At 52.8% G+C, this 20,274-nt stretch overlaps 7 protein-coding genes across 7 annotated transcripts; all 7 read left to right on the top strand.

Annotated features, from left to right (window-relative positions):
- Nucleotides 1-205: 205 nt before the first annotated feature.
- On the top strand, nucleotides 206-621 carry ABB37_01276 (unspecified product; the record flags this gene model as incomplete). The annotated part of the gene is made up of 1 exon (XM_015797713.1): nucleotides 206-621. The coding sequence occupies exon 1, from the start codon at nucleotides 247-249 to the stop codon at nucleotides 619-621; it is 375 nt and encodes a 124-aa protein (XP_015663233.1). The 5' UTR covers nucleotides 206-246.
- A 401-nt stretch (nucleotides 622-1,022) lies between these two features.
- Nucleotides 1,023-4,193, top strand: ABB37_01275 (hypothetical protein; the record flags this gene model as incomplete). Its single annotated transcript, XM_015797712.1, has 1 exon — nucleotides 1,023-4,193. One exon carries the CDS (start codon nucleotides 1,023-1,025, stop codon nucleotides 4,191-4,193), a length of 3,171 nt encoding a protein of 1,056 aa, XP_015663232.1.
- Nucleotides 4,194-4,819: 626 nt separating this feature from the next.
- ABB37_01274 (hypothetical protein) lies at nucleotides 4,820-8,312 on the top strand (the record flags this gene model as incomplete). Its single annotated transcript, XM_015797711.1, has 1 exon — nucleotides 4,820-8,312. The coding sequence occupies exon 1, from the start codon at nucleotides 5,067-5,069 to the stop codon at nucleotides 8,310-8,312; it is 3,246 nt and encodes a 1,081-aa protein (XP_015663231.1). The 5' UTR covers nucleotides 4,820-5,066.
- A 1,449-nt stretch (nucleotides 8,313-9,761) lies between these two features.
- On the top strand, nucleotides 9,762-10,361 carry ABB37_01273 (hypothetical protein; the record flags this gene model as incomplete). Its single annotated transcript, XM_015797710.1, has 1 exon — nucleotides 9,762-10,361. Exon 1 carries the CDS (start codon nucleotides 9,960-9,962, stop codon nucleotides 10,359-10,361), a length of 402 nt encoding a protein of 133 aa, XP_015663230.1. The 5' UTR covers nucleotides 9,762-9,959.
- A 780-nt stretch (nucleotides 10,362-11,141) lies between these two features.
- ABB37_01272 (hypothetical protein) lies at nucleotides 11,142-12,331 on the top strand (the record flags this gene model as incomplete). Its single annotated transcript, XM_015797709.1, has 1 exon — nucleotides 11,142-12,331. The coding sequence occupies exon 1, from the start codon at nucleotides 11,162-11,164 to the stop codon at nucleotides 12,329-12,331; it is 1,170 nt and encodes a 389-aa protein (XP_015663229.1). The 5' UTR covers nucleotides 11,142-11,161.
- A 526-nt stretch (nucleotides 12,332-12,857) lies between these two features.
- ABB37_01271 (hypothetical protein) lies at nucleotides 12,858-15,622 on the top strand (the record flags this gene model as incomplete). Its single annotated transcript, XM_015797708.1, has 1 exon — nucleotides 12,858-15,622. The coding sequence occupies exon 1, from the start codon at nucleotides 13,481-13,483 to the stop codon at nucleotides 15,620-15,622; it is 2,142 nt and encodes a 713-aa protein (XP_015663228.1). The 5' UTR covers nucleotides 12,858-13,480.
- A 1,720-nt stretch (nucleotides 15,623-17,342) lies between these two features.
- On the top strand, nucleotides 17,343-19,898 carry ABB37_01270 (hypothetical protein; the record flags this gene model as incomplete). The annotated part of the gene is made up of 1 exon (XM_015797707.1): nucleotides 17,343-19,898. One exon carries the CDS (start codon nucleotides 17,343-17,345, stop codon nucleotides 19,896-19,898), a length of 2,556 nt encoding a protein of 851 aa, XP_015663227.1.
- Between the last annotated feature and the right edge of the window lie 376 nt (nucleotides 19,899-20,274).

The following is a 20,274-nucleotide window of genomic DNA, read 5'->3' as shown; positions in this document are numbered from 1 at the left end:
CGAAAAGCAGTCCCCAGGAAAGGGCGCGCCCGATGTGGCGTTCTACGATTCGGAGCCGCAATGTTGGGCTCTGGCACGTCGCGTTCGTTAAATACGCGGTTGGTGTTCAATCCGTTTATTTCCTTTCTTGTCGTTCTCCACCACTTTATTGTCTACATACCTCTCCTTCTCTTTCTTGCACCCCCAACTTCATTACACAAACCTAGTTCATAAAAGTGAATCAGTGTCAATCAACAGGATTAAAAGATGTCGTTGAGCGACTCGGTGGAAGAAGATGCTACGCTCGTTCGCGTGATCGAAGAAGAGCTGTTTTTGAGCCACGCAGACAAGCACAGCAGCGGCGATAAATACAATGCCATGAGCGATGATCAAAAGTACCTTGTCGAGCAAATCTTTCCCACTTTAGTACCTGGCCTTCATGATCTTCTAAAGTGCTACAAGAATCGTGTATCGGCATCAGGGGACGTGACCGCTGAGGATCGCAGCCAACCTGATCCTGTGATGTGGCTAGCGCAGTACCTGATTCGCAACAACGCCCATTACAAAACATCGCGCTTGGCTGCCCATCCCTTTCAGTTGGTAAATGACGCAGTTTTAAACAACAATCAAGGCGGCGTGTAGAGTCATTTTCGTGGTTTTCTTGTTGAACTTTCATGCGTCTCTTTCCGACATCGATGTACAATAACGTTCTTAAGATCTGAAATATGAAAAGGTGATCAATAAAAAAGAAAACTAAAAATTCTAAAAGCACTGACATGCTTTTTCACAGTTACTCGCCAACTGCTGAGTTTTATTGACTTAAAAAAAAAACGAACCTGATTCATTTTATCAGATTCGCTTGCATTGTTATTTCTTTAAGCTCGACGCGTAAAAACCCACTTTAACCTCATTTAGAAAAGCTCTTTCACTCCTTGGTGTCTTTTTCGTCTAAACATCCTAACCGTAAATACAAGCAGCGGCAATTTGGGTATGCACAAAAGCTGCAGCTTGTTGTTCTCTTCTTTCGCAAAAAAGAAATACGGATGCAGGTGAACGTAAAAGCGGTGTCTGATGCACTTGATGGCCTGTTGGCCGAAAAGGAACTTAACAGCGGAGCGCTTCGACAATGGCAAAACCCAGCCATCATTCAAAAGCGTCAGCCGCCTCCTTCGCAACAGGCTGTGAGTGATAGTCGGACGAACGGAAATCCACAGACGCTCCTACCGCATTCCAGCGCAAAAATAACAAAGTTGGAAAGTACAGATAAAAAAACTGAGGGCGAGGTTAAAAATGATGCACCCAAATATTTTAAGAAGCCAGAAACCCCCCAACGGAATGCGTCTCTTCATTCACCTCCTGTGCATAACGACGAAGCTGACGTTGCGCTTAATTCGGCAGCAGCAAAAATGAAAAGACCATCATCCCGTACTTCTCGTTCTCAAAAGCGTGGCAGCAGCCAGAAGGACCGTGGTTTTTCATTCGCAGGCTCCACTGACGTGCAAAAAGTATTCAGGCAGTTGTGCTCCGCGGAAATCATTGCGATCAAATCGGTTGAGGCGTCTGGCCTTGGTGTCGGGTCTGTTCTTGTGACTCCTCATAATGTCGGCAAGCGAATCGAGAAGGCGCAGCTTCCTTCCAAAAGCTGGGTGACCAATACCGCGTTAACTCCTTCCGCGTGCGCTGTTCTGGAAGTAGAAAATTTCGATCAAACACTGCAAGAACATATTCGGTCTTCACCACCCCTGCAGGACACGAAAGGCTATCCAACAAGAAACTCTACCATGATTTATCGAGATGTAAAAGTCGTTCTTTACGTTGAGGACAACATGGAGCTGTTTCGTGGCGGCGGCAATGACACACGCAGTCAATCTCCATCTACGCCTTTGCCGTATTGCGTCACAGTCGAAACGTCAAATTCACAGCATCGCGGTTTTATTTCAATTGGCGACCAGCTGCTGTCACCCAATAATTTTGTCTCTTTTTGTGTCCCAGGGACGTTGCTAAATGCATTTATCCGCGTAACAGTGAAACCGTCCGAGCAACAGCGGCCCGCAGCCAAGTTAATTAGAGTGCGGACTCTTTGCATATGCTGGGGCGATACGTGGACGTCGAAGACGTTGGAGCCGGGGCAGCCTTCGAACTCACTGGAAGAAGAGGTGGAATCGGTGTTGAGAGAGTACAGCCGAAAAAGCGAGAGCTTGTCTTCTACCGAAAGAGTGAAAGACGTTCCGAGCCCTTCGCATCTGGAGCAGTCAGCACAGCAACAAGGTGACAGTCTACCCGAAAAGCGGCAGCAGAATATCAGCCGAGACAACTCGGCTAAGCCAGCTCCTATGGAATCTTCTGAGATTATTAGAGTTGCTGATTTTGTGAAGAATGTTGCCTTGTCGAATCTCCAAAGCGGCGCAGCTTCAGCGCGCAAAAAGGAGGAAGACGACCTTTTTCATGGTACGTGCGCGTACAACTGGTTCTCAGACCAGGTTGAACTCTGCCAACGGGAGAAATCGTTTTTCTCTCCCGCAAATCATGCAAAGAAAACGGGTGGCGATGAGGGCGAAACCAGCGCATCGACGGCTTCTGCGTTGTCGGAGTACATTGAAACGCTCCAGGCATGGAACAACGTTCCGTTGTGGGATGTTGCGGAAGCCGTAGAATTTTGTCTGTCACAAACCACGTCCTTCTCTGCGAGCACCATCTCGTCAGTGGAGTTATTTAGCGGACTTGCGGCGTTTCACTTGGCACAGCCATTTAAAGTTCATTTTCTTTTTACAGCTTCACACGAGGCACACGAAGAAAGCGGTAAATCGGCCGTTCCGTTAGGTGCGACGCCGCCACCGCTTCATTGCCTTTCGTCGATCGCAAGTCAAGCGGCATCCCTCGGTTTCACATCTGAATTGCTTTTTAAAAGCAACATTTTCGGCAGCTTTGGATGTGTGTTGCGACCAGAAAATGCTGGTGTCAACTCCACGGAAGACCGATGCAAGCTGATCTTCGTCATCCCCTCAACCCGACAAAGTGCCTCCCTGGCAGACACGGCGGAAGTTGTGACATTTGTATTGCAAGCAGCGCTGAGAATCTTTCGAAAATCCGAGAGTGCTTCTCAACAATCAGGGAAACAACTCCCCGGAAGATTGTCGCCTTTTGTTTCCAAAGCTGGACTGGCGCGGTCTCCTTACGGTGTTCTCAGAATGTTTGTCGACGGAACGGATTGTTTTGAGAAGCTGACTTCAATTCTGGCTGAGTGGTCAGACGTGGCCGGACCTGTCCGTTATTATGGCGATGCCTCACAGCCGCTGCTAAAAATGCTGCTGACACCTTTTCAATTCGCAGGGCTGGGAAGCACCGCAAGTTCCGAAGAGAAGCGAGAGGATTACAACGCCGACGTACAGTGGTCACGCCTTCATATTAAGCTGATAGGGTCATGGAAAGACTCGTTTAACGCACGACAAGAAGTGGAGAAGAAGACGGTGGCATTGGAGTTGCAGGCAGATGCTTCTGCAACTTTTGTTTGGCAGTCGAAGTCGCGGGGATCCACGTCGTTGCGGCTGCTCTTAACCGATAGTCACCTGCTTGAAGGAGTTTACGCCGTTGACGGGCTAATATTGCCCTCTCTCGTAACAAACCTAGTGAGCAAGTACGCTGACACCCCTCCTGTCGCTGTTCTATGTGAAGCCCCTTGGAGGGAGCTTCTGCAATCTGCTGAGAAACTAATTAATATTGGTAGCACTGTTTCCAGTACTGTCGCCAGGGATTCTTTCACAGCGTTTGTAGCCTTACGCCGCCGCGTTACAATCTCATTTGCTTTTCACATTCTCAGCACAGCTTTCAAGCGAGGGTGGGAACGTGTGGGAGTTAGCATACCGGAGTTATGCGCGCGTTTTCTCCCTTCTGCCGCAGCGTGGGCAAACACAAAAGTCACGACGGCAAGAAATACCATGTCAGTGGATTGCCTTTCGAGGACGAGCTTCTCATTGCTCGACGAGGAGGCGTTCATGGACACACTTGTGCAGTGGAGTTATGCTTTTCCTCGTGTGGTGATGATGCATTGCACAAGCGTGTTTGGCTCAGCGGCACCCCTGCCGACGAATAACAACGCAGAGATTTCCTCCACTCAAGTTTTGTCTCGCAACGATAGTGGCGTCGCGTCTCTGTTTTCCCGTGAAACATTGTGCAAGTTCTCATCCGTGCAATCTTTAGAAGAGGCTCTGGCTTAAGTTGACGTTTTTTTTTTCAACTTATGCTTAGAAAAGCTTCTTTTTTTCTACAGAGCGGTTTCCATAGATTCAATACGAAGCACATAGACTTTACATTATGCACTTTCATTTTTTTTTTGGGATTTTGTTGTTGTTCTCTTGGTTACTTCATAGACTGTGCTTGTTGAAACAGGCAGGCATATCTGTGTTTTGTTGCGATATCAGAGTTTTTCAGCGTCCAAGGCAGAGGATATTAGAGGGTCATTGCTTTTTGCATTTCGGTGCAACTGCCAGTTTTTCTTTTTCCCCTCGTGTGTTTGCAAGTCTTTGCTCAACTACTTCATTGTTTGAGAGAGAAAACTACAATTTCTCTCTCGTTCTTCTATTCCATATTGCACTGATAGATGCGACTACCGATAAACAACTAAAAATGGAAACTATAAATAAAGTAGTTAGAATGTTTCCTGTTACTCACTTAAAGTGACAGAATGTGTGAAAGAAGAATCGGAAAACTGCATTTTTTCAAAAACCAACGTTACACACTCTACGGTGTTCAGATATCTCCCTCGAAGCTCTCACATGATAGCAAAGTCTTGTTTGCTCCCTGCCCTTTTAAACCTTCTTGTTAATGGTGTTTATTCACAAAAGCACAAGTAAAAGAAAGAGAACAGCTTAATAGTACGTTAATCGCCTCCGCACGTCTAAAAAAAAAAAAACATCAACAACCAACATCATAATAATTGTAAGTGCCGCGGAGACTCATAAAAAGAAAAGTGTAAGTGCAGAACACGCGCACAACTTCATTGCTAAATTCTGATTTCCTTGAAAAGGAGAAAAGCAGCAACAACACGCACCATTCTTGTTTTGCACAGTTCACATCGTCTTCCAATAACAATGGACCAGCAAAATCTTGCCGCGCTGCTTGACCATTTGCGCTCCGCGGACAACCAGGAGCGCAAGAGTGCGGAAGAGCAGTACAACAGCATCGTCGCCGCCAATCCTGTCTGGGCGATGCACGCGATGGCCGAGATCAGCGCCACCGCGCAGGACGTCGGCGTGACCGCGATGAGTCTTGTGCTGCTACGTAAGGTGCTCAACTTGACACCTTCTCCGTATTCCGGCGCCGATGCCGACACTCGCACTGCCGTGAAGGGCCGCATGCTGGAGGTGCTCAACAGCGCCGCCTACGGCAGCCTGCGTAACTCGGCTGCTGCGTGCGTGAGTGCGCTGGCGGTGCAGGTTTTCCAAAGCAAGGAGGACTGGAGCGAGCTGTGGGACAACGTCTTCACCATCATTGGCGCCCACGGCAGTGACGCGCAGCTCAAGACTATGTGTTGCGAAATTGTCCTCGCGACCTCGTTGGCGATGCCCGCCTATTTCCAGGCTCACGTGGCGGCGCTGACGGCCGGTCTGGAGACGTGCTTTGCGCAGGAGACACACTCGGCCGACCTCAAGAAGGCCGCCTTCGAGGCCACGATTCGACTCTCCGGCCTCGGGATGGCCGACAACCTCCGCCCGCTCGTGCCCAAGATGCTGAGCGTCATCGAGAACTACCTGAACCAGGGCGAGTGGGAGTCGGTCGAGTCGATGCTGCAGGCAACCGTGGAGGGCATCTCCACCAACATTAGTCTCTTCCAGCACGATGCCCAGCGTCTGCTGGAGCTTATGATGCAGGTGGCGGCGGCGCCGCAGGTGGATGCGGGTGCGCGCCACATGGCCGTGGAGCTCATGCTGACGTATTGCGAGGAGGTTCCCAAGACGGTGCGCAAGGTGCCGCAATTCGCTACGTCCTTTTTCGAGCTGCTCTTCCAGTACACCCTGAACCCCGAGTACCCCAAGGAGTGGGACTCCACGGGCCGCGACAACGACGAGGACGAACTGGAGGAGGACTCCGACCTGATCATCGGCTCTAGCGGTCTCGACCGCATTTCGAACGCCCTCGGCGGTCGCAAGCTGCAGAAGACGGCGCAGACGCTTTTTGCCAACAACATCGCCGCCCCGGAGTGGCAGCGCCGCAATGCCGCGGTGCTCCTCATCTGCTACGCCGGTGAAGGCATGCGTACCGTGTTCGCGCAGCAACTGCCTTCGCTGGTGCAGATGGTCGTGCCGCACGTGAAGGACGAGTCCAAGTACGTGCGTGCGAACACACTCGATTGCATCGCGCAGCTCTCGCAGGACTTCACCCCTGAGCTGCAGATGAAGCTGCATGCCGAGATCCTGCCAGCAGTCGTGGAGGCCCTGCGCGACAGCGTGCCACGTGTGGCGTCGTGCGCGGCGAACTGCCTGGACAGCTTCATCGACAGCGTCAACGGCGAGGAGGAGGACGACGAGGACGACGGCCTCGACGAGTTCCGCGCCATCTTGCAGCCGTACATTGAGCCGATGTGCAGTGACTGCGTCGCCATGCTTAGCAGCACGCAGCACATGTTCGTCCGTGAAGCGGCGTTGGGCGTACTGTCGTCCGTGTCCTCCACGTGCAAGGCTATGTTGGTCCCCTACGTGCAGTCGCTGGTGCCCATCTATCAGCACGCGCTGAGTCTGCCCGACTCGCCGGAGGTGATGAAGACGAAATGCAAGGCGATTGAATGTGTGACGCTGCTCGCGTGCGGTGTCGGTCGCGACGCCTTCGCGGCGTACTCGGCCGACGTGTGCAACTACCTCAGCAACTTGTGCAAGGCCGGTCTGTCGAATGACGATCCGCGTACCCGCTTCGTGATGCGTGGTTGGACGTGCATGGTGGAGTGTCTCAAGGACCAGGCACAGCCATACCTCGGCACGGTCCTTCCGATCCTGCTGAACATGATGAGCATGGACTGCGACATGGAGATTGCCAACATCGGCGTCGGCGAAGATGAAGACGACGAAGACCGCCCAGACGGTGTGGAGAAGATGCGCTTCGTCATCCCCGGCGTTGGCGAGCGCGTGGTGACCATTCACACTAGCCTGATCGAGGACAAGGAGCTCGCGGCGAATGTGATCTTTGCGATGCTGAAGGATCTGGGCGTTGGTCTTGCCCCGTACTTCCGCGACATCGCCAATGCCGCCATTGGCCAGCTGGCGTTTGTCGTGAGTGACAGCATCCGCGAGAGCGGCGCCTCCATCCTGGACGAAATTCTGAAGTGCTATGAGGAGATGCGCGACCCGGCGGCGCAGCAGCTGGCCGAAGCGGCGATGCCGAAGCTGATGGACGCCCTCGGCGACGAGTCGGAGAACAGCGTGATGGAGGTGATACTGCAGAGCATCGGCCGCTGCGTGAGTGTGCACCCCGCCATTATGAGCCCGACGAACACCGCGCTGGTGTGCGACAAGGTCATGGCTGCGCTGGAGGTCGTGGTGAAGCGCCGCGACGAATGCCTGGAGAAGAAGAAGACGGAGAACGACGAGGACGAAGTGGATGAGCTGGAGGTGGAGGATGAAGAGGTGCAGGTCACTATCACGTCCGTGTGCGACCTCATCGGAACTCTGCTCGGCGCCTCGAAAGAGGTGTTTGCCGCTCCGTTTCTCGCGAAGGCTTTCCCAGTCATCGGCAAGTGGCTGCAGCCACCGTCGGATGAGTTCTACATGACACGTGCCACGAGTCTTCTTAGCGACTTCGTCTCCAACGCGCCGCACTCGATCGTGTCGTCGTTACCCGCAATTTGCGAAAGTGCGCTGAAGATCGCCACGGCGACCTCGGACGACGCGCTGCTTCAGAGCGACTTCTTCCTCCTGAACGTCGTAGTCCAGCTGCTCGGCGCGCACCCAGAAACGAACATGGGCGTGAACGGGGCAGACTTTGCGGTGCACGTGCAGCAGACGGTTGCCCCGTACTGGGTGTCCAACCTGGTCCAGGATGAGATGTTCACGCACACCACGTGTAATGCGCTAAGCCTTTACGTGTCGCTTTTGAATTTCTACGGCACCACGGCGCTGCAGCAGGTGGCGGCGGGCATGCTGGCGACTGTTGGCGAGGCCCTGCCGGCCAAGGACGACGAGATCGAGGCGCGCCGCATCCATGATGTGATTCTGGGCTGGGTCACGAACCACCACCCGGTGTTGCAGGCGATGCCCGGCGCGGCGAGCGGGTTCATGACGCGCGTGAAGGCTGCCAGCCCGGACTGCCTCTCCGATGCAGCGAAGCACTACATCTCCACTCTGTAACGCAGGCACCCGACTCTATTTTTGACAGTCGCGGTTTTTGTTGTGGATTTGCGGCCTGTACAGGTAGAGTGCTCCAGCGGGTGCACCATTTCTGTTTCCACGTTGGCCGGCGTGGTAAGCCGACTTCGTTGTCCGTGGCCTCGTCATGAAGGAAGGTTGACTACCTAATTGTATTCTTTTTTTTGTGGACTTTTAAAAAATTGTATAGCTGAGTTTTAAGTAAAAAAAAATGCATTGCTGGCCTGTTTGTCAAGTTTTACTCTCTGAACGGTACAATGAGCAAACCGGCAAATAGACAGGTGGATGCGCTGCGTGGAGGACGAGAATCACTTAGATCAGGCATCGTCGTTGGCAAGTAGTAGGTGTGCTGATGAATACATCTGTTTTCCTTTGTTTTTTCTTTGTTTCTGTTTGAGACTTTTCAGCAGTGACACATTCTGGGAGTGAACTACCATATGACTTGTTGTTTAGGCACATATGTTGATCAAGAGAAGCATAGAGCGGCAACACATTCCATGTTGCCTGTTTTTACCTGAACCTTTTTTTTTCTGCAAGTGAGGTGCAAACGTTGGATGGGTTGTGATGAAACCCGCAGAAAAGGAGAGCGCAGAAGAGGTCAACGCCAGTTTACGGTTCTTTCAACATGCGCTCTTTTTCTCTTCCCCTTTTCATACGTGGCTTTTGTAAAAGAAAAAAATGTTGCTTTCAGCACAAAAAGGAAGAAGACAGATTAAAAAGTCATTGGCGCAGGTGTATGCATATTTCCATACAAGGAGGCAACAATTGGTAGTGCGAACATGCCGACATGTATCACTTGGAGTGTTGAATGAGGCGTATTAACGGTCTTTTTTTTTCGTTCTGTTAAGCGTCGTGGGCTTGGCTGTTCTCTCTCTTTTTTTTTTTGCCGTGCTCGTGTGTGCGTGTTTCCTTTCCCGTTGTGTTCCATGCTAACTATCTGAAATTTGAAGTTCTTACGTCTTAATTAAACTAAAATACACACACACACACGAAGCGTTTCATCTATGAGAAGCGATTGCTGTTTACACAAATGCGGTAACAGTCTAAATCGACGAGCTTTCTATCCGAGGCTGTTCTTTTATTTGCGAGATTGATCGCAACAGTCATTGTTTGCATGCTGATCTGCGTGTTGGAATTGCTTGGAGAAGAGAGGAAGCGGGGATGTGATGCGGGCTTAGCGTAAGAAAAGACACCTGTATAGAGCGCAAAGTACGGCAATGAACACCGTAAAAGAAGGAGTGCACTTTTTTTTTGTGGGAAGAGCTCTCTTTTCAGCATCTGCAAACTGTGCCAACGTACATGGAAGAGGAGACAAAACACGTGAGCTTCGCTTTGTCGGTGCTGGACCTTTGTTCTTCACCTCTGCTGTCACTGTCACTACTACGTTTCCTTTTCATCTCTGCCTCTCTTGGCGGCTCTGTTCGCCGTTCAGCGAAAAAGAGCGTTTTCTCCCCCCAGCAGCGCGTGGCTCGACATAAGCAGCTCTCTTCTTTCATTATTAAAAAGGAGAAGGTGACACCTGCAAACTCACCCGCTTCTTTTCTACCAACCATTTTGGTCTCTTTTTCCGTCACGTATCTGTTGTAGCGTAAGCGAAACCGAGAAGCACAACACGTGGTGTTCGTCAAGATGGGCGGTCCCATGAGCAAGGACTGGTTCAGTCCGTACAGCATCAACACCCCTCTTATCGGCGTTACCGGGTTCTCCATGTACTTTAACAGTGTGCGGAACGGCAGGATGCATATTGTTAACGTGTACACAAACCTCTTCCTTTGCGCAATACTCGGCACCTCAAATGGGTTCTATGGGACATTGCGTGATCCGTTGTGGGGGGCTCGATTAGGCGTGCTCGGATCTGTCATTTTCACTCTCGGTGCCCCTGCTAGAATTCTCTTCACTGGTCGTCTTTTTCCGCGGTTCGTGCATTATGGCATCGGAGGCTTCTACTGCACCTATCATTCATTACAGTGGTACAAGGCGCTGCACTACTTCGAGGATGCTGGAGAGGACAACGAGGACGAGTTTTTCTGAAGCGTGATGCGTGACTTCAATGGAGAGAGCGTTGAAGAGACTCATGCGTACTCAGTCCTGGTGCAAAACTGAACCAGCGAAACAGCAATCCGGTAATATGAACTGGGTATCATTTTCTTCTCTTTTCCCTGCTTGAACGAAATAGTTCTTCAGAAAGATGATTGCGAAAGGAATGCATGTAGACGTTCATCGTTGTGGTGGTGTTTCTGCCTTTTTTAAAAATGGTGTACGAAATTAGCGAGGTTTTGTTATGCATTCGCGTCTTGAAAGTTTTTTTTTCTCCTGGCGGTTCTGCGCTGTCGTTCTCCCCGTTGAGCGTATCTTTTACGGCTTCTGTTGTCGCGTTTGTGGTGCGCCGTCCACGCACCAGCTTCCTTCTTGTACGGCGTTGCATTCTTTTCTATTGTTTTATCGTCACAGACATTGAACCTGCCGCTCAATTTGGATGTTAGAAAAAAGAAGACAGATACTACCCACAGAACCCGCTCTTTTCTGTTCCTTTTTCTCATGCAGTGTTCCAACTCGTTCAAAACAAACTCTTTCTCTGAAGCAGGATGTGGATCGATTTCACTGCGTCTGCGGGTGGACGCTTTGTCTTCGTTATGTTGCTTGCGAAGGGCTTTGTGGATGAGATCCAGTTTCACGAGTTATCTATATATACATATGTGTGTGTGTGTGTCTCGGCCTCAAACGTTTCCCTTTCCTGCTGTCTTCGTGTGTTCTCTCTTCCTGTTAAACGCTCTCACAACAACATACATCCTTGACCACACCACCCAAAAAGCTACGTAAAGCAGACGGAAATGGACGACCGCAAGGAGGTCGCGGCGAGCGTCTTTTTCACTGGCGTTTCCCTCACCATCGAGCCTGACAAGCTGCGCCAGCACTTCGAGTCGGTCGGCCATGTCGTGAGCTTCACCACCTACGGCCCCGCCCCGGGGAAGGACTTTCGGTACGGCATTGCCGGCTACATGGACCCGCAGACGGCCGAGGAGGCCATCCGACGACTCAGCGGTACCACCTTTGGCGAGCGCGCCATGCGAGTCACGGCGGCACGCAGCACCACCTTGCACGCACCCGTTCGCGCGGGACCTGGTGGGGGTGGCAGCGGACCTGCTGGGCGACCGCCGTTCCGCAAACGGGAGCGAGAGGGCTACGTACCGGAGCAACAGCAGCAGCAGCATGGGGGACCACCGTACCACCAGCAGCACTACTCAGCGCCGTCGCAGTTTCCCTTCTACGGTCGCGGTCGGGGCCGCGGGGCGGGCGGCCCTCCAGGGCGTGCTCCGATGATGCCTCGACTGCCGGTGCCGCCATCGCAGCCGAGTGTGGACAAGGACGGACGGGAGCTGATGCAGCTGCCACGCGGCTTCGTGGACCCCATCCTGTCCCGCGACGGGTCGCTCGTGCTCAACGTCCTTCGCGGGATGGCCACCGAAGAAGCCTACGCGGCGGTCGAGCAGCTGCGCGTGTTGGCGCTGGAGCGCCCTGATGAGGCGAGGCTGCTGTTGCAGAACAATCCTGCGCTCAAGTCGGCGGTGGTGATCACTCTACAGCACGCAGGCCGGCTGTCGCACGGGCCGCTCCCGGCGGAGGCCTACCGTGCAACGAAACCGGCAGAAAAGGACGCGGAGAAGAAAGCTGAGGAGGAGCGGCGGGCGGCAGTGACGCGTAGTGGCAATGGAGACGGTGGCGGTGACGGCAAACTGAGTCCCGGCCCTGTGGCAGCTGGTGCTTCTGCGCCACTGGCGCAACCCACGGCCAAGGTCGTTCCGGCTGCCCCGGAACCGGCCCCCATGACCGAGCAGGAGCGCGATGAGGTGCTGGAGTTAATTCAGAACATGAGCGAGGAAGATGTGGATCGCGTACTGACGATGTCGGCCAGAGACCTGGCGCAGGTGCCCGATGTGGCGCAGCGCAAGCAACTCGAGATCTTGCAGCGACGCTTGATAGAGATGTCACGGGACTTGTGAGGGACGTTTGCGTTGGGGGTGATAATGTTGTTGTTCTTGGGGGGAGGGGTTGTGAGAGCTGCCCCGATAGCAGCCCCGGCAGGTTTTACAACTGAGAAGGGATTGTGCCATTTTCTTCTCTACATCTTGTAAATACCATTGTCATGTTTTTTTTCTTGGGAATCTCACCTCGTGATCTGTAATGTCGTTGCGTAGGTCCTCTCCTCTCCTTCCTTTTTACTGAGGTTAAGTCGTATAGCATTTGAAGATCTCCTCATTGGCGTCACACGACCTTGCCCGATTCTCTTCGAAGCTGTCGGCAACAGCAGTAGCTTGTTTCTGTGAGGCAACTACGCTCAGCTGGTTGATTCAATTCAAATGGGCTGCCCACTTGTCTTGCTTTTCTCTCTTGTCGAATTTGTGACACTATGTGTGTGTGTGTGTGTCTGTTCAGCTTTGCGTTCCTCGCTTCTCTTTCTGTCGCCTTGTGCGTCTCTATTACCATCTCCTCTACTTTTCTTTATGTGTTTCACCTACTATTTTAAAAGTCCACCCCTCACACGTACTTGTGCACCTTTATAAAGTTGCCACAGTCTCGTCATCGAGCTACTGACGACCTCACAAAAAGGGGTTGATTTCTTACACACTCTCCGGCCACACATTTACCCTCTTGTTCATTTCTCGCTTTTTGTTCTGCTCGGCGTTGTTGCGTGCACAAGTACAGCTGTACTCCTAACGCACCTCGCAAATGTTTCCTGAATAAAATACACTGTTTACGATTCGGTTTTTTTTTTTCCTCTGTCATTGCGTGCGGCTCATTGTTGTGTTTTCAAATCATTAGTTTCCTTCATACACCTACCGCGGGCTTCAGCACCGTTTCATTAGACGCCTCTCCCTCCACACACACATACACGAACAACACTCTTTAGATTACCTTGGAGAACTCTGAACAGACCATTTCTACCTTCTCCGAGCGAACGTGCTTCTTGCCGTGAGAGTGTGACAACTAGACAGGTTGCCGGCTGCTGCGCGCGCCTCCCTTTCCTCACCTTTCTTTTCTTTTCTTTCTGCCCACTCTATTCTGTGTGAACGAAAAAGAAAGCACTGAAGAGTCGATCCACATCCACCACATGTAGACCCATCGCAGGCGAAAGGCAAACGAAAACGAAAATGGACTCCCAAGGTGTGCGGCTGCGCCTTCACTTCGTAGACTCCTCCGATGACGACGCCTCGCACGAGGCACAGATGCAATTTGGCTCGCCGCACGACGACGACAACGGATCGGTGGACAACCCACCGCATTTCCCTGGCGGAAGTGGCAGCAATAATATTAGTATTAATAATCATATTACAATTAGTAGTTTTGTCGGCGGCCCTGGAAACGCGTCGGGTAATGCACACCAGCCGTACGGCGGTGCGTCGAGCAGCGACGCCCGAGAGCGCCGCGGCGGCGACAACGGTGGAGGCTCGTGGCTGGCGAACGCGTTCTATAAAGCAGCGAACTCCACCGCTACGCTTTTTCTCGGCAAAAATGAGGAGTCGCACGCGCCGTACGCGCGAAGCCGAGAACCGACGACGAGCTCGAGCACCCAGCCGCGCCTTGGCGGCCCGCCGCACTCGGCGGATCTGGACCGGGAAAGCGACAGCAACGGTGGGTGGGAGTTTGGGAGCTCGCGCCACCGCTCAAACACCAACGACTCCAGCGAGTCGCCGAGCCCGCCGAACATGGAAGGCAGCATGGCCGAGGAGGGAGACGAGTACGATCAGGTAAGCCTCGACCTGCGGGACACCGTTCTGCTGTTTCTACAAACGGGCTCGGATGTGTTTATGAATATCATTCTTGCCACGCTGAAGGCGAGTAACGAGCCGGTGGACGGCGAAACGTTCGAGATCGCCAGCGGGAATCCTACCCTGCTGAAGGTGTTCTTGGACTCTGGTCGTGTAAACGTCGAGGACCCGCGGGTGCAGAGTGTTGTCCAGTCGAAACTTAATGAGCTGCTTGCTGGTGACCCTTACAGGGGAGACGTGATTCCCGGTGAGTTGCTCGACTACGTGCGCTGCCTCTGCAACGTCAAGACGAGCCGTATCACCTTTCTGCAAATGATTCTTTTCCGCTACTCCGGCTTCGACTACATTGAGCTGCTCATCGACTACCCGTATCTGCTCAACGATGTGAAGCGACCGCGGCTGTGCATGCGTATTTTCTTCTCCACTCTCCAGTACATTAGCATCTGCATTAGTTGGTTTGGTGTGGTGGTGGCGCTCATGTACGCCGCCATGACGCTCTGGACGGTCGTGTACTGGTTCCAGCACCCCGAGAACCGGAACAACGGCTACTGGACCATCATCGCCTACGTGGGCGGGTACGTGCTGAGCCTCGTCGTGACAATGCGCTCCGAGGAGGGAAAGATCTCACGCTACGATAATCAGCTCTGGCGCTACCCAAACAACAACCTCCGCATTATACCCATCTTCCCGCTCTACGAGGTGATGCTGAGCTACATCTCGCTCCGTTACGAGATTTCTGCCGACGCGAAGCGCTTCTACATCATCCGCTACGACCTCCGCAACGGCATTCTGATTCAGCAGATCTGCAACGGCTACTTCTACGCCACGCCGCAACTCATTTTGCAGACCTTTCTCTTCACGGAAAAGGAGCATGAAGTGAATTACCTCAACGCTGTCGTGTATTGGCTACTGCTGGGTGCGTGCTGCGCGTTCATGCTCATGTCCGTTTTTGCCTATTACCGCATCGGCGTCTTTAGCCATTCGTGCAACAGCCAGGGCTTTGCGATCCTCTCGACGCAGGGCAACAATGCGGATTACAATCGCTCGGCGAAGGCGCTGTCGCGTCGAAAGAAGCCGTCCGAGGTTGCCACCCGGACACTCCTCTTCTTTACCTTTTATTTCCTCATCGCCGAGTGGGTGACACTTCTTATTTTCCTGCTCAACTTAACGGGATGCCACGGCGGCGCTGTCGTGTTTCTTGCCATCTGGGTCGTTGTCATTGGATGCTCCATTGTCTTTGAGGTGCTCTCCCAGGTGTACCTCCCCATCTCGCGCAGCGTCGCGGCGGTGGCCATTCCTGCGGTGATCATGAAGATTGCCTACTTCATTTACATGCGGTACGAAACCTCCAACATGGGATGTATCATCTTTGCCTACGGGTACACAGGTTGGATGCTGCCCAGCCTTGTCTGCTTCGGCATCGTGTGCATGTCGCTCCTTGCGTGTGTGGCGATGTTTCTGTACGAGCTCATCCTCGGCACGCGCATCACTCAGAGTGCGGTGGATCAGTACCTCTTCGCCTAACGGGGAAATGTAGCGCGAAGCATGGCGAGATGTGGTCATCACGCCCGACGAAGTCTCCCAGTTGTCGTCGCTGCGTAAGCTGCACACCGTTTGCATTGCAGGTTAACCACCCGAGGTTTTTCGCTTTTTCTTTTTCTCTCTCCTGTGCGGCGTCGTTTCGGTTGCGCCATTGCTATCGTTATCGTCGTTTACATCGCGACGCAGCTCCAATCGTCTCTCCCTCTCTTTCTGTACATTTTGATGTCGCCTTCTTTGCCTCGTATAGGGAATTTCCACGCTATCATTATTATTATTATATACACACACGGAGTTGTGTGCGCCAGTATTTTTTGTTTCTTTGTGGAGGTTTTCTCTCTCTCTCTCTCCGTCATACATGGAACGGTTTATGACCCCTCCCTCCCTCCTCAAACGCTGAGTTCTCTCATTTTTCCCTCTACTGTTTATATATTGTCTCAACAACAACAACAAGCGTTGATCTCTATGTTTTTATTTATTCCTTTACATACTCTGTCAAGTCTGCAGGTTCTGCGCACTCTTATGAAAGCAAGGCATGCGAATGCCTCCCAGGAAACCACAGGAAAGGAAATTTACTCACCGTTAAACATAAGGTGTAAATGCCGACGAACATGCCCATGCTGCCCCAGCGGCTGTGTGAGGCGTATGGGTGTAGGGAAAGTTCTCCTTTCATGTTTGCTTAACAGACGTGCAACAGCACTTCCGTTTGCCGAGGCGTTTTTGTTTTTGTTTTCTTAGTTGAAGGAGCAGCTGTTAAGAAAACAGAAGCGGCTTCGTAATGCGTGCTTCCATGCAATGATAACTCCGTCACATTGAGCTTACAAGAGAAGCAGAACCCACGTCAGTGGCGCCAATTCAAGATGCGCTTCCACACTTTTCTTTCCTTTACCCGTGCAGCCACTTTCCTCATCTTCTGCTCTTTTCTATTCGCCTTTCAACAACGCATCTCATTGTAATTTCTCTCTCCTCTGCGACTGCTAATCCATCCACAAAGAGCGTCAAAGAAAGTAGCCACTTTTCGCTTGCGTTGATATACGCACGCACAGAATCAGCTGGGTTTCCTTTCACGATACATACGTCTTTTTATTGTCTGTACCCTTTTTTCTCTACTTCTTTCCCATTTATATGATTGCTGTATTTGTTGCTTACGAACAGTTGTGTTTCGAGTAATTTTGGGGATATTACCCGTTGTTTTCTTTTTCTCTTATTTCTTTTCGCGTGTTTCTATTTTTTTAAATATTCTGCTCTCGGTGCCGCAGTGACGTCTTTTGAAGAGGTTACATGTGGGCGCTCGGTTTTTGCTTTGTTCGCGACCCCTGTGCTTCCCGTCGCCTAATACGTACATCTACCTATTTGTTTGTCCCACCTCTATCGCTGTATCGGGGAGGAAGAGTAAGGAAGACGAAGAGCGGAGCGATTGCACGGTAGAGCAACGCCTCTTGGACTACCTGCAGCTTTCTTTCTTTCTTTCTTCTTCTTCCGTTTGTATCCGTTCCGATTACAGACGCAGTACGTAGCAGCGGACTCGGTAGCAATAACAAACGCAGCGCACGAGAGTACATTGCGGCTTCTTGTTGTTGCTTGTTGTACGCATCACTTTCGTTTTAAGCTGATTAGATTGCTCAAGGACCTTTTTAGCCCTCCGCAAGCCAACCAATCAAAATAATAAATTATCACACACACACACAAGGAAGCTAAGCTCACAATGAGCTTTGTGGACCTTCATCCTCATTTTGTGTCTGCCCGCGACTACAATGATGTGAAGACTGTTGTGGGCTTGCTCAAGGACCCGATCGACGATGACGACTTCGAGCGGCCGCATGACGCGCCTTTTCTCCCACCCACGTACACCACTACAATTCACGTACAGGATAGCTTAAGCGGGGTGGTGTCGACACGCAACAGTGTCTCGATGGAGGCGCCGCTGGGGCAAAAAGAAAATCCCGGCAAGTCTGCCGCAACCGGCGCCGATGCCGCCCACGCACCGTTCGGGGTTGACGGAACGGCCGGCGAGCGTTCACCATTCGCGCCCGATCTGGTCAACGAACCGCGGTCTTTCCAAACGAACGCGCCAAAAACACATGCGCCACCTGCCAGCACCATCGAGTTCGAGATGCGCCGCCGTGCCTCGTCGTACCGCAAAAGCACGCATCAGCCGAAGATTTTGTGTGTTTGGGATGTCGATGACACGCTGGTGGCGACCGGTGTGAGTGGGGTGCGGCAGAATTTGGTTTTCCGTGAAGCGGAGCTGGTGTCACTGTTTCGCAGCGCCGGTCCCCGGACGCGGCACCTCCTCTTGTCCCAAGGCAGCATCGACGACGTTTTCGAAACATCGGGCGGCCGGCTGCGCTGCATTCAAAAGTTCGTTCAGCGTCTCCCGCAGGGCGCCGGGCGGCCTGGCTCGCCATCCTTCAATCCCTCTGCTGACGGTTCCTCCGCTCCTCTGCACAGGAAAAAGAAGGAGAAGATGTCGTTTGCTGACATGCTGCGGTGCGGCGGCGGTAAACAAACAAAAGAGCCGCCATCGTCTTCGTCTTCTTGTTCTTCTGTGAATCAACGCAGCACTCGAGGCTACAATGTGCGGCATGCTGAAGAGGGCGTGGGCGGCACAAATGAGAAGGACATGCGTCAGTTCGCACCGGGCACGGTGGTGGTGCGTCTGTCTTCTGTGCTCGACCGCGCGGAGGAGCCGGCCGATTCCGCCTTCTTAAGCGACTCCACCAAACAACCCACCTGCAGACGGTCGCCGACGGCCGCCCCGCTCGATGAGAAGGCAGAACGGATGGGCCGCTGGCTGATTCTCCGGCCTGAGGTGTGGGGCATCACGCTCGCCTCCATGAACACCATTTTCCCGCCCTCTCGCCATACGGCCTTCGTGAACGGCAAGGTGTACCGCAAAATGGACGTGGTGTGGTCACTTGCCATGACGGGGGAATGGGACTCCGTCTTTTTCATCGACAACAACCTCTCCGAGGTGGGCGTGGTGCGGTACGGGATGCAAATGTCCGACGTGCTAAACCTGCGCAGCGGCCGACAGGTTTGGCGCTTCTTTCAGTCGGAGTTTTTGCTGCTGGCCGCCTCGGCGAAGCTGCGGGAGATGGAGCTGCGCTACGGCCGCGATGTCACGAAGCCGCCCCCACAGCCGACGGATGAAAACACCGTCAACACCGTCAACACGGCCGCGCCGCTGAAGGAGGCCGCGAAGTCGGCGGGATCGAGTGGGGAGCTCCGCGCCAAATCAACCGCCACCGCCAGCAGGGATGGCGCGGGGGAAGGCGGGGAGTTGACGCCGTCAAAGTCGACGGCGACGTCCAGCACCGATAGCGCCCCCCACGACGGTGTGTGCCAGGCTGGGAAGCATTCTCGCAGCTGCGACCGCTGCAGAGTGAAAGGTTCAGGAGAAGTGCACGTGGACGTGGCGGAGGATGTCCATATCATTGATCGACCGACGAGTGCACTGCCGCACGTGAAACAAGAGGCGATAATGGGCAGCAGCAGCTGCTCCGAGTCTCTCTCTCTCACTTCGGCGACCCCGCAGCACCCCAATGGCACGTCGCCGCGCTTCCCGACGTCGCCGCCGCGCTTACTGCCCACACCGCTGCGGCCCAGCAGCAAGGACGTGGACTTTGTCGTCGTGAACCTTCACATGCCGTGCGAGATGTACCACCGTGTGTTGACTACTGCACGCACCAATAGCGACGGGCAGTGCTCACGGCGGCGAGAGGGCAGTGTGCCGCCGCAGTATGTTGGACAACCCGTGTTCATCGGCGACCGCAGCTGCACGGACGAGCAGTACGATGCTGTTCTGAAGTACTTCCAAGAGACGGAAAGCGGACTCTTTCAGCTGCTCGAGGAGGAGATGCGCATGAACGGCTTCGTGGATGTGAAGATGAGCAGTAAGTGGATTCCCCGCCTCTACACTGTGTACGCGCCGATCCGCAAGCGGCCCACCTTTATTCCCCACATGCCGCAGTTCTACGTCTCATTTTTCGATGCAGTGGAGGAGCAGGTGGTGAAGGCGTTGCAGAAGCACGGCGGCAGCGGCGCGTCCTGCGTCTTACACTCGGAGGCGCAGCGGCAGTACTTTGTGCTGCAGCGCGTACTACCTTTTATTGACCCTTACCTGACCGGTGATCTGGGCCGCATTTTGTTTGATATTTACATCGTAGACGGCAACATCCCGCGCTCCTTGGCGGATCATCTCAAGAAGGCACTGAACAAGGTACGGGAGCGCATCCTACCAAAGGCGGATCACAAGTAAAGGCGGCCTTGGCCTAGTTCGCGTTCTTCTTGTACGTTTACTTTTCTTATACTCTGTTTCTTGAGGGGCGTGAGGGTTCTTTCTTTCAAGCCTGTTGACACCCGATTTGAGAGTGTGCTTCTGCTACCATGAAAGGGGTAAAAGAAAGACTACGTAGAAAACTGTCTTGCAAAAGAGCTTTGTTTTACCTATGTTTTTGTTGCTGTGCGTACCACCCTACAGGTATTTCTTTCTTCTTTCTACCTCGTCCACGAACTGTAGTCTCTCGTTTCATATCTCGTTAGCGACGGATTGGCTGCTTTGGTTCTTCTTTCACACATCGGCCAGTTTCTTCGTTGCTTGCTTAGGTGCATCGCGAAACCTTGTTATTATTATT

The sequence above is a fragment of the Leptomonas pyrrhocoris genome, assembly GCF_001293395.1.
Source record: "Leptomonas pyrrhocoris isolate H10 chromosome Unknown, whole genome shotgun sequence".
Lineage (NCBI taxonomy): Eukaryota > Euglenozoa > Kinetoplastea > Trypanosomatida > Trypanosomatidae > Leptomonas > Leptomonas pyrrhocoris.
Note: the sequence above shows the minus strand (reverse complement) of the source record. Positions and strands in the feature narration are given on the sequence as shown.